The sequence below is a fragment of the Cheilinus undulatus genome, linkage group 8 (genome assembly GCF_018320785.1).
Source record: "Cheilinus undulatus linkage group 8, ASM1832078v1, whole genome shotgun sequence".
Lineage (NCBI taxonomy): Eukaryota > Metazoa > Chordata > Actinopteri > Labriformes > Labridae > Cheilinus > Cheilinus undulatus.
In genome coordinates this window covers 30,471,618-30,483,945 of record NC_054872.1, presented here as the reverse complement: position 1 = coordinate 30,483,945, position 12,328 = coordinate 30,471,618, and the positions used below count along the sequence as shown (strand labels likewise).

The 12,328-nt window shown below is 38.4% G+C and overlaps 2 protein-coding genes across 5 annotated transcripts in view; both read right to left on the bottom strand.

The window, feature by feature from the left end:
* The window catches only part of rprd2b (regulation of nuclear pre-mRNA domain containing 2b), a 33,179-nt gene extending 31,384 nt beyond the window's left edge, over positions 1–1,795 (bottom strand). For all 4 annotated transcript variants that reach the window (XR_005992280.1, XR_005992281.1, XM_041794516.1 and 1 more), the window contains exon 1: positions 1,574–1,795. Coding sequence is in view for 2 of the 4 variants with exons in the window: in XM_041794516.1 (XP_041650450.1) it covers positions 1,574–1,769 (196 nt within the window). In the remaining 2 variants the exon portion in view is untranslated. The remainder of the gene's footprint in view (positions 1–1,573) is intronic.
* Positions 1,796–1,997: 202 nt separating this feature from the next.
* On the bottom strand, positions 1,998–12,104 carry prpf3 (PRP3 pre-mRNA processing factor 3 homolog (yeast)). Its single transcript, XM_041794081.1, has 17 exons — positions 11,931–12,104; positions 11,374–11,537; positions 10,524–10,654; positions 10,014–10,181; positions 9,816–9,911; positions 9,442–9,701; positions 9,223–9,341; positions 8,388–8,575; positions 8,112–8,278; positions 6,243–6,325; positions 5,321–5,464; positions 5,137–5,236; positions 4,900–5,013; positions 4,692–4,810; positions 3,052–3,129; positions 2,902–2,957; positions 1,998–2,782 (listed from the first exon to the last, which is right to left on the bottom strand). The coding sequence occupies exons 2-17, from the start codon at positions 11,516–11,518 to the stop codon at positions 2,633–2,635; spliced, it is 2,118 nt and encodes a 705-aa protein (XP_041650015.1). The 5' UTR covers positions 11,519–11,537; positions 11,931–12,104; the 3' UTR covers positions 1,998–2,632.
* Positions 12,105–12,328: the final 224 nt, after the last annotated feature.

Here is a 12,328-nt window from a genome sequence, read left to right as displayed (position 1 = left end):
TTTTAAATAAGAAAAGTTCAGGAATGCATGTGTGAAAAGGGCTTTATTGCTATTTTACTAATATCACAGTTATCCCTGAGTTTGTGAAATATAATCATCAGCTGACAGCAGACTCATACATGATTTTGATAGCCTGGATCTACTGAATGTCACATTAGCTCAACTCCCTTCCATCCTGCCAGTGCAGACTTGAGTTGAATGATGCCATGGTCACATGCATTTCAACCTGGCTGTTCAGACCGAGGTCACACTGTGACAGTTCTGACCTGATTCTGATTGGGATCCACATGTGAAAGTGGCTCAATTGTGTTTTGAAATAATCTGATTTAAAGGCCAAGTTCACACTGCAGTTAAAAGTGACTAAAATTTGATTATTTTGCTCATAGTCATAAGTGACAAATATTTTTCTGAAAGAATAAACAGCATAAGTCATGTTGCACATGATCTTTCAGATTTCGTCCACTTTGATATGCAGTACTAAATCAGATACATCTGATCTTTTGTCATTTTTGACCACACTGTGAAAAGCAAAGCAAACAAAAAATCAGAACTGACCGCCTGCAGTGTGAGAGTAGTCAGTGTTACTTGTGCTGCTCTTGCTGTCATGAAAATGTCAGCTGTGTCAAATACAGGTGCATTAAAAAAATTTAATCAGATTAAAGGCACTTTTACCTGCAGTGTTAATGCAACCTTAGTGACATGCAAAATTTCTACTCTGTTTTAAAGTTGGCATTAAATGCAGACCACAACCAAATTAATAACCAACCAATCAATTTACAGAAGTTAAAACAGCTACATTTGCTTTATCAAGGTTTATCAGCAGGTGTATGTCCTACAGATAATCAAGCACAAAGTATCAGTACCAATGTATGACTTATGAAGTAGAAATCAATCTGAGGCAGGAATATTCAAGTCCTTGTGTACTGTTAATGATACGTATATCAGTAATTGATAACATCACAGTTGAATGTGGTCTTCCTACGTGTTTGAACCTGCTTTAAAATGAATAAAAAGTAAGATAGTGGAATCTAGTAAAGGCGGATTTTCCCTGAACCTTACTCAACCATGTACTCCGTAAAAATGGGGTCGCTGCATCATACAGTGAAAACCTGCAAACAGTTATTTCATGTCCGACGTTAAAAAGTCAGCCATAACTTCACTCCCCTCCTAAAAAAACAACTAAAAGATGTAAACGCTATTAACAGCTCACCCTTCTGAGATAAACACTTGCGTGCCTGAATCACCAGACCATGAGCCCCGGGAGGCCCAACTGTAAACAGTGCTAGGAGTATGAGCGTCACGAGCTGCGACAAGTTAGCATTAGCCTAGCTGATATGCGCGGCTAATTGAAGTCGTGACAACAACGCCAGTCTTTCAAACCAGCAGCCTGTAAATTCACTCTGATAATAAGCCAGAATTATATTTCTGCAATGCACCACCTTGCACTCAGTATAGGTAAAGTTATCAAGACAAGCCTTGGTTCTATTTTGCAAGTTCATCTCGTCAACGCAGAAATGCATCTGGATTAGCTAAAGTAAGCTAGCTAGCGGGTTAGCTGGCGTCAATTACTCACATTTCTTGAGCCACTTCATCCAGTAGCGAACGACAAGGCCGTGGTACTTTTTGTTTTCAATGCACCAGGTTGATAGTCCTTGTATTGACTCCATAGTGTTGGATACTCCTCGAAACCGCTGGTCCAAAGTCGCTTCGAGAGCAGCGGTGGAGCTGCGGGCTCCGTGGCCGCTTGCAGCCCCAGAACCAGCCGCCATCTTTCCAGCTCTGTCCTGGTCGTTTGATGCTGGTGCGGGTGAGGGGGCGAGCGTAATGAGGACGAACGGTAACACGCCCCCTGTTTTCCCTCATTTCAATACAATAACTTTTGTGACACATGTAACTCACATATGAAAATAGAAACACAAACTGAATGGCATTTGTGACGTGTCAAATAAAGGCAATAATTAGATAAAATTGTTAAAAATAACAGAACACAGGTCGTATAAAGTTTGTTGTTTATTCAAGGCTGCGATTGTGGAATAACAAAGAAATATAGCTACATGTCTCAAGTACAGCCTCTCTTCTCCAAAGACAAAAAGAATTTGGGTGCCTTTGAAATATAGTTTTATTAAGATGGATGAGTCTCATATTGATGTAATGGTAACAGAAACCCAGGAATCTTTCCCAGGTCAGCTATACATGTATAAGCACAGTCCCAGTGCAGTCATTCACTGATGTGGTAGGTTTTATTAATTGCATGACTCAAACAGAGATTATCAGTGGACATACTAGAAAATAATTAATGTCTGTAATGTGACACTAATTATCGCCATCACATGAAGCTATAGGCAGGTGATTTAAATCACTCAGTATAATCTGTCAGAAAGAATTGAGCAACACCTGACAGACTAGCCTACCGCCAAGAGATAGACATCGATGAAGGCGCCCATACACACACACACACACTCTGACATAAAATGTTCACACAGGTTCACTGTTCCTCCTCTTTCATTGTTCATGCCTCTTGATGAAGTCTCTCTCTCCCAAGTGGAAAGCAGCCATTGCCATAGTGAGGGCTGACTGGTTTGTGAGGCTGTGGGTTTAATAAAAGGTGTGCCGACTTCTTTCCTGTCACTCTTCAGTCATCTGTGCAATCCAATACACTTTGGCTGAGAGCTAAATCCCAGTAGTGTTCTGTGCCGTGTTTCTTGAAGTGTTCTCTGGCCATGCTTTCTGTGGGGCACTGCTTGAACTTCATATCCCCGAAACTACGCTCTTTTGCTGTACCCTGGAGAACCAAGAGGAATCAGATATAAAGATCACAAATAAAGCAGTGCACAAATTCATTTTGATACTATCTAGTTAAGAAACATTAACAAGCAGCAGAGAGGATGTGTGAACTCTTACCTCCCAAATCAACCAACACTTGTTGTTCCTCTTCGTATCATCATCACCATCTGGATCTTAGTGGTAATCAAATGAGAAAAGTTTAGTATACCTGAGAAAAGCACACAGCCATAACATTTATTTCAGTACTTTAAGTCAAATCATACTTACCATCTCTTTTACTGTTGTGCTCCTCCCATTTAATTCTGTGCATCATCAGCCTCTTGAACTTTTTCTGAGATTTAGGCCCTAAAAGGAATAAACATTTATAAATATAACTGACTTTGACTTTCAGTTTTAATTTTCTAAAGGAGTAACAGAGAAAAAACCTTGTTAACTTCAGCACTTGTTAAACTGAAGCTACACACTTTTTTTTAATAAAGAACCCTCAAAGTTTTTAGGAGGTTGCCCTTAAATGGCTTGGCTTCGAATGAAACTATGAATATAAGCACTTATCTTAACAATACTATTATGTAATACTCTCAAAAGATGCTTAAGCTTTGACAAACACAAAAGGACAATGGATCTGACATCTCTGGTATGCTTCTTATGTATCACATGGGTTCTCTCTTGCAGCTGCAACAAGAACAAAAATATTTTATTTGGTTGAAGGTTCATAGTTACTTTTCAAGTGAAAGTGTCCTATGAGCCCTCCTAGAGTTTTTATTTTAAAGTTCCTGTGTGACTTTCAGTTTGTGTTAATTATGGCATCCCCTGTGGTCAAAGCTTTCAAACATGGTGCAATTTGTTTCCTGGCTGAAGATCTCCCCAATGCATCACTTTTTGAAAATACTCGCCTTGCTGTATCTGTAGTGTGCTATACTTTCTCGTGTCTGAAAACTATTCCATGGCACCAGTAAAGTACATGAAAATAACTGTAATAATCCATCCTGTTGCTTGTACTTCAAATTTTTGACATGGTTTATAAAGCAGCAAAACTTTAAGTCTGTTACAAAATGTCCTGGCAGCAGCTCTGATGACTAGCACTGTAGACAAAGTCAGAATACAGCTATGAGCAGCATTTTAGGTTTGTATCATTTTAGCACATAGTCGATATGATTTGTTTTGGTATAAAAAAAAAAAGAAAAGAAAAAGAAACAGGATTGAAAAAGTGAAGGAAAGGCAACAGCATAAGTCTGCTTTTTTCTGGAAGTGAAGGAACTACTCATTCCTCAATTCGTGAGTTTCCTTCATTTATTTGCTCATTAAAGCCTTCCTACAGGACCCAAGAATTTATCGTTTGGTGAATTTCTTTCAGAATGCCCTGCCCTTTTTTCATTTATTTTCATTCTAGTGTCTATACTGTTAGTATAATGGTGTCATATATGCTAGTTTTGTAAATACTGTGTTACAAAGTCTACACACCCCTGACTAAATTATATGTTTTCATGTATGTTTGATCATATTAAAGCAAGACTGATATAAAAATATATCTACAGGAGCATACACCATTGTTTCACACTGGCAAGTGTACCTGGGACGGCTATGACATTATATGAAAATGAATAGGATTTTTATTCCCCCGAACCAAATTGTAGCGCTCTATTAAGCAGCAAAGAAAAAATGACACATGAAGTAGTAGAGTAAAAAATAATGTATCAAGTTGATGACCAAAGTATCGTTTTTCTTCAAATGAAAAAAAATCTGTTAATGATCTGGTACTGACTCCCCATAACACACCCTCTCAAAGTATTTTAACACATCAACTGCCAATAAAAGCTTCAGCTGTCATACAAAAAAAAGAATGAAAAAGAAATCAAATAGAATTCACTGACAGATTAGATTTTACACTTGAAAGCTTTGTCCCTTACCTCCCTCCACCACGACAAGGTTGACATCTTTGTGAAGAACAACAGTGCCTGTCAGGTACAGCTGGTTGGCATTAGCCTCCACTTTAAACTTCTTAGCAGGATTTTGCAGGTTACGGATCCTGTACAGAGACGATTAGATGCTGAAATTGGACATGTTTCCACGAAACTGACAGTTAGATTTGTATTTATATTTTATATTCTTCCACACCTGTAAACAGCAATGTGAACACCATCGGTGAGGTCTTCTTTTAACTTCTTGACTTTCTTTTCTTTCCTCTGCTCTGCTGTAAGCTTGCGTGCTGCATTTGCCTCCTCATGAGCCCTGCAAAGAGCAGGAGAGAGTGAGAAAAATCCTTCATCCTTCATATTTTATCATGCAATGTTTGACAGAAAATAGAGAATAAAGTGAAACACCAGCAGTGCAGAGTTTCATAATGTTAATTACTTTTGTCTCTTGGCCATCTGTGCTCTGACGTGGGCCTCTACTTTTGTGGGGTCCTGAACTGCCTCCGTCCCCAGTACTCTCATCAAGTTAGAAATGCGTACTAAGACAAACAAAAGACACATCAGTTACTCTTGATTTATCTTCTATAATAGTAGTTTGCAAATAGTTCTTTCTTTCTGGTTACCTTTGGGCTCTGGTGGAGGCATCAGACCCAGACGAACCTTCTCCTGGACTTCTTTTTGCCCCTCTCTTCTTGTCTGTCTTCTCAGTTTCTTCTGTTCTTTCTTTGTCAGGTAAACGCCCAGCGTTACAGGTTTATCGTTATCAACTGTGATAAATAAGAAGACACATTAATCAAGTTACCAATCTAAAAAAAGCAAGTTTATCCGCTTCTGTTAATTGTGGTATCATTGAAAGCCCCAAGTTTGCACTTGCCATCAATTAACATGATTTGGCATTATTTGTGCTCATTAGCTAGTTGGTATAAAAACTGCTTATGATGCATTTGTGTAAGGTTCCACTGAGACTGGTGCTTTGTGCAACATAGGTGCCATCTGCTGGCCCCACTGCAGACTTGGGTCATGCAGCCCATGTACAGTTGCCAGTCTGCACTCTACTACCCCTGTGGTTAGATTATATGCTCATAGAAAATATTTACTTTGTTTTCTTGGTGAAAATGCCATTTATATCTGTGGAAATCACCAAAATTTAATTGTAACAATTTGTGAGAATATTCATTTGTCATTAAGAAATTAAGGTAAAATATTGAACACTTGCAAAAGTGTGTTTAACTGTGTGTAATGTGGACAAATAGACATTTTTAAAGTATTAAATTGAACTTTATATAAGTTTAATTAACACTGCCAATTTTGCTGTGTATTTTATTTTATTATAGTCATGTTGGAATATAAATTTTGAATAATACCATTAGTAGTGCAAATACATAAAAATAAGAACAGCAATGTGAATTGTAATCTCCTTTTTATTTTTTTTCTGTTTCTTTGAGGTAATATTAAATGAATAAATAATTATAAACTGCTATCCAATTCAAATGCTTTTGGAGCCCCTTTAATAAACATACAGAATGTAACTTTCCATTCTCTTACCTGGAGGGCTCATTTGTGCAGGATGTTCAACAAGGTTGGTCACACCAAATAGCTCCAATTCTTCAAATTTGGTGTCGGGTGTTCTTCACAAGATAAAAGGGAAAATGCATTGGTTAATTATGCAAAGTGGATTACGGCTATAATATTCATACCATAAAGATTTCTAAAAGGCATTTTACTGACATCACATAACACCAAGTGTTTTTGATACATATGTTTGGGCGGGAGCTGCATGCGGCTCTTTTGCCCCTCCTAAGTGGCTCTCTGCAGCTGTTCCAAATTTGAAATAAAGGAATTTTTTTTACATTAGACGAATATTTTTTGTAACGCTATAAAGAGATAGTTTTTTATATTTTATCCAAATAAATGTAGCTCTTTCATTCACTTCTAACTTTATTTTAACATACAGGCCCATTTTATAAACTTACAAATGCGTCATATCGTGCCTCTATGGCACAGCGCATACTGGCGCTTTCCTGACTTGGGACCAGGTCAGGACCAGTCTCGTCACAACTGACACATGAAGCAGGAGTTTTCATGCAAGTTAAGTTTTGAATTTCTGAAATCTGGTTTAGCAGCAAGAGGAAAGGTCAGTATGTGAAAACGCCGATCAAATTTTTTAAGTTTCATACTAAGCTGGTGCGTTCGTCGGACACAAGTAGTGTCAGCAGAAAACGTGAACGTTGATAACGTTAATAACAGCGTCAAAAACTAAGACAAGTTCACAATTAACAGCATCAGTCAGGTAAAGAAAGGGAGAAAGGAGGCCAAGGGATTAATAGTGGGCTGTTTGAGCAAAATAAACAGGTAAGCTCACGTTTTATTGTAATTTTTTTACTCTGCTGCTGTGAATTCGATATTATCATTCAGAAGATTGATACATTTGATGACTATTTAAATATCTTTGCTGGTTGTGTACCAGTATGCATTTGTGTTGTAAAAGATTAGATTGTTGATTTTTGAGCTGAAAATGTCACGTGCGTTAATGTGGCGCTGTCCACGGTGCTGACATGTGTCCCTCACAGAGAGGGAGAAAGGCTGTAAACAGCTGATTCCACTCTCTCGTGGATATTTGGTGTGATTGTTGTGATTGCTTCGGTTTGTCTGTGATCCAGTGATTATGGGTTCTGTTGTTTATTGATCAGGCCAAAACATGTCTTTCCTACAGCACACCTGTATGTGACGTAGACAGACAGACAGCAGCATAGAGAGAAGAGATGAAGTGGAGAAGGTTTCATTCATAGGTGAACAGTAGGCAACTACAACATCCTGCATTAACTCTGTCTGACAGCAGGTGTAAGGAGTGTATTTTGATGAATAAAGAAGTAATGATAATGATCATATCAGTATCACTGAAGATAAAAATAAATAATCACTGGCTGATAATAGCACTTATGGATAAAATTTCAAAAATGTGCAGTTGTTTCTATTGTAGTTCTAAATCCATAAATGCATTTAAATGACAATTATGATTAAAATGCAAAGTAAGAATAAAAAAACTACTACGTGGAAAGTTATCAGTGTTATAAAACATATCAGTGGATGGCCAGATACCTTTGCTGAATCAGTTATGTTGATAGACAAAGACTTAGGCTTACTGACTGCATCACCTTCATTGGAAGGTTCAAATGTGTTTTGCGGCTCTACAACGATTTTATGGAAGGGGGTTCCGGCAAAAATGGCTCTTTCAACGAAAAAGGTTCCTGACCCCTGTGTTAGGGTTATATGAAATATATTATGAAATGGAAACCCAGAAAGTAAGAAAAAAAGAAATGCATAGAGAGAGAGGGTACAGGATGCAACAAGGGGTCTAGTTGGAATATGGCTCTACAGATGAACTAGCCATTTTGTGCTTTAGTAGTTCCTTACATATCTATGTTGGAGGGCAGGATGAAAGAGTCCCACCACTCAATGTTGGGCACCTCCCCATCACCAATCTCTTTCTTCGGAGCAATAAGGGCCAGCTTGGTGGATGCCTGGATTCCTGTTTTCTTTGCTGCCTGGGCAATTTCACTCTGCAACCTTTCCAGCTGAGCCTGATTGTAGTCAATATCAATTCAGGAAGAAAAAAAGAGTTAAGTTGCAAGTAATCATGACTGAATTTATCTGCATTCCTAATAACCATAATAATTACTGAGAAATCACCTTAGTTCTTATTCTCTGTGCGATCTTCTCAAATCGACCCTGTTCATGGAATCTGAAACCCTTACGAGGGCGTTGCGGTGGTAAGATGGACACACGGTGGTCAAAGTAGGACGTGGACTCCAAATCCTCTCCAGGTTTCTCCTTTAGCTGCTGACGGAACTGCTCCCTCTTTACTGCCCTGATGTTTGCTACACAGGTAAAGGAAAATGAATGACAAAAACCCATAATAAGAAATTAAAATTAAATATTTCTAGGTTAGTAAAGATATACAGTGCTTAACAAATTTATTAGACCACCCTAACCCTAACCAAAGTAAGGTTTATGCCACAGCTGCCCTAAATTAATAGTATTGGTAATTACCAAAATCATTTTTTATGTTTCTGCAATGGTTAATATACCAATATGTAGAAGCTCTTTAACCCAAATGATATTTTTAATGCTAAAATATAATTATTGCTGTTATCCATGAATTTTCAAATTTACTGATTTACAAAAAACCTGAAAAAATAGTAAAGCACATTATTATTTCTTGATTAAAATGTCAAATTATAGTTATTTACTTGCTTTCCTGAAGAAAAAAATGAGTTTTAGTGGTTGAATGTTATGCTTGATTAATTTCTGACTTCTCAGAGAAGCCCAGTGAGCCGGCTCAAATTTGGGTGAATTCAGTTTGAAATTCCTCATTCCTGTTCAAAATGGTAAAACGTGGAGAGCTCACTGAAAATGAAAGAGTTAAGTACATTAAAGTACTTCATGACACTGGATGATCTCTGAGACAAATATGACAGGTGGTCTAATAAATTTGTTAAGCACTGTATGCCCTCAAAATCCTCACCTTTCAGTGTAGGCATGCGATGCGTTAGTTCCACTTCTTTTCCACTGGCGTCAACAGTTCTTCCTTTGTCATCCAGAATAAGAGGCGTTGGCTTATTGACCTCCTTGATTTCTACTTTTCTATAGAGACCCAGAATGAACACTCAATCTCCAGACTTTCATGACAATGCAAAAATTTCATTTTCTTTTTTGACTTTCTATATATTGTGACATTACTTACGGTGGCGCAATTCCCATAGCATGTAGATTCGCTAAAGCAACCAGGTTGTGAGGCCCAGTGTTCCCCAAGGCTCCCAGTATACCAGGCTTCATGGCTAACTGGGACTGGATGCGGGCCTGTAGTTCAGCAGCTTTGCGGGCCTTCTCAATAGCATCGTTCATGAAGCTGGCAGCCTGGGAGGGGGCGATGGATGAGGCACCACCTGAAGCTGCAGCAGCCTGGCCAAGAAGTCGGGAAACTGCAGGGGACTCCATTTGTGTCTGAGGTGTGGGAAGAGGCAAACATTGAATCTATTGCCTGAAAAAGTTGAAGTAGTTTCCAATATTGGAAGTCTTTGGGTTTTAAAAGTATTTATGTCAAAATAAGAACAGTACATTGTTCAACTGTGCTGAAGGGACTGCAGAGGCAAAACTCAGTTGCTTCTTCCTTTCCTCTATCTGCTTAGTGGCCGCCTCCATCATTTGTTTTATCTTAAGAATAAGGAAAATGTTTGTAAATACAAGATTTTTTCCATCTAGAACATTCAAAATAACTTACAACTTAACCAAGCCACCAAGAGAATTAGCCCATACCTGCATCTTAGTGAGCATGCCAGGGCTCTCAGATGGAGGTCCAGGAATGACCTCAGGCTCTTCCACCTCCTCAAATCGAGGAACGCGTTTCCGCTTTGCAACTGTCCCATCTGTAGACTCTAAAGTTTCTCTCATGGCACCTGTTTCAGCCTCATCGCCAAACACATCCTTAGTTCAACCAGCCAAAGAAAGTATCACATACCAACATTAAGTAAATAATAGTAATATGCATTACAAACAAAGACTAATAGAGCTAAGGATCAAAAATAAAATGAAATCAACGAGTAAAAGCTTTTATGTGAAAGAAGGTATAGAATAGAGAAAAAAAACTGTAAATAGAGTTTAAATGATAATTTTCTACTTTCATAAAGAACAGAAATGATCTGAGTACATATTAATCTACTCTCTATAAACATGAGTAAAAAAAAAAGAAGCTTTTTGTCTAAATTATAAGTAATGCTTGAAAAAACAATTTTTGTCAATTCAAGGTCTAAACAGTGCTCGGTTTACCTTCAGTTCTCTCTTGCGGTTCTTTTCTCCTCCTCCTTTGCTGCCACGAGAACTGCGGCTTTCCTCAAGAGCTTCAAAAAGGCGCTCCACAAAACCTCCTGCAGAGTCATCAAGGAATGGACGCAGCTGGTCTGGGGTGGAAATAGTGTCAACTCACTAGTGGGTAAGTGAAATGAAGACCTCTCATCCTTACCACAACAAGCCTATACTTGCATAGAAATACAGCAGATCTTTGAATGTCATGATTGCACAGATTTACACAGAAGTATTAGTACAATTCATAGTAAATTTGTGTCATTCTGCAAATTGGTTTCTGCAGTTTGGCCCAAATTTTCTTCTCCCATTTATACTTTCAATCATCTTGTCAGGGGTTAATGATACTACAATGTAAAAAAAAAAAAAAAAGATTTGTTTAAAGATAGTACACAAAATTTATATTTCTCTTGACACAAAAATACCACTGATAGCAGGAATTAAAGGGATCAGAAATGTAACAGAAAACATGTTTGTATTTGGTCATCAACAGAGTGTCTTTTGAGAAATTTTTAGGCACTTTAATTAACACTGTGGTGAGCTGTAGCGTAAAAAACATGACAACATTGATAATAGAACAATCCTCATTCATTTTTATAAGACATGCCTACTGTATGTTAATAGAGCAAAGAGAAATATTTTCTTTTGGAGTAAAAGTTAAATCTCTCTGTGCATCCAGGGATGTTTCTTTTATCAAAAATTATAATTAAGATTATAATTAGTAAGACTACATGTATTCTGAGTTTAACCTAACCATAGCAAAACCCCTGTGTTACTGGGTATTAGACATAATGTTTCCAATGGTCATTACACTTACCTGTGGTTTTCCTTTTGTCCAGTCCCTTTCCAACACAGTGCAAAGCCGCAGTAACCACTGTGGGCTCTGAGAAGCCCAGTACCTTCTTCACGGTGCGCTCCACCCATGGCCTCAGCTCCTCCACCTCCCGCTTGGGAAGAGACATTATCCAATCCTGCACAGCACTGTAAACACATAATTTTCATTCATATAAGCTGATGAACATGGTAATCACATACATGTCTTATACTCGGTGCATCATCATGGGACTATGTGACATTGGTATGACAGTACCTAATAGAGCTATGGCCCCCAGCTGTCTCACTTTATAGCCACTAACGGGTAAGCAAACACAAACACCCCGTTATTTACTCACACCAACTCTACGCCAAATGCGCCGTTGTGTTCTAGTTGAGAGTCATAATCATGGACGGGAGAACATGCTAACCACAAGCAACGTATTGGCTAAATCAATTACATCCGCCAAAACTCGCAGGCTGCTTGCTAGTTAACGTTAGCACATCGCTGTCTGGGAGCCTCCAACATCAACGGATAACTGCTACAGTTACTTTACAAACCTTTATGTTGTTCGATAAGCTTTGTGAGGTTGCTAACGTTGCGAGATCCAATCGGGAAGCCCGGGTTTGTGGGCAGTAAACACTGAAACTGTTCAGTTTCTGTTAAACTTTCTGTTGTGATCGCGCCGTACACACGACGTTCCTAATACGTGACCCGGAAGCGGAAATCGTCGCTGCTGTTTCTTCTTCTACTGTTTCCTCGCGCGCTCGTTTCGACGAATGTTCGTTGTTTCCACCTAGCTGCACGTGCCTGGAAGGTAAAGTCGCCTGTCTCAAGTAAATATTTGTTTCTGTCAATATTGCGATGAAAATTCAGTAATTTAGCGAAGAAGACATGTCTTTTCAGTGTATTTGTCCAAAATGTTATCAATGAAGTGCTGACGAAATCGGCATAAGCA

Coding starts and splice junctions, on each gene's coding strand:
- prpf3 (XM_041794081.1), bottom strand. CDS start 11,518: ATGTCTCTTCCCAAGCGGGAGGTGGAGGAGCTGAGGCCATGGGTGGAG. Junction 8,279..8,387: donor CACAGAGAATAAGAACTAAG/GTGATTTCTCAG, acceptor GACTACAATCAG/GCTCAGCTGGAAAGGTTGCA. Junction 2,783..2,901: donor AGTGTTGGTTGATTTGGGAG/GTAAGAGTTCAC, acceptor TTGGTTCTCCAG/GGTACAGCAAAAGAGCGTAG.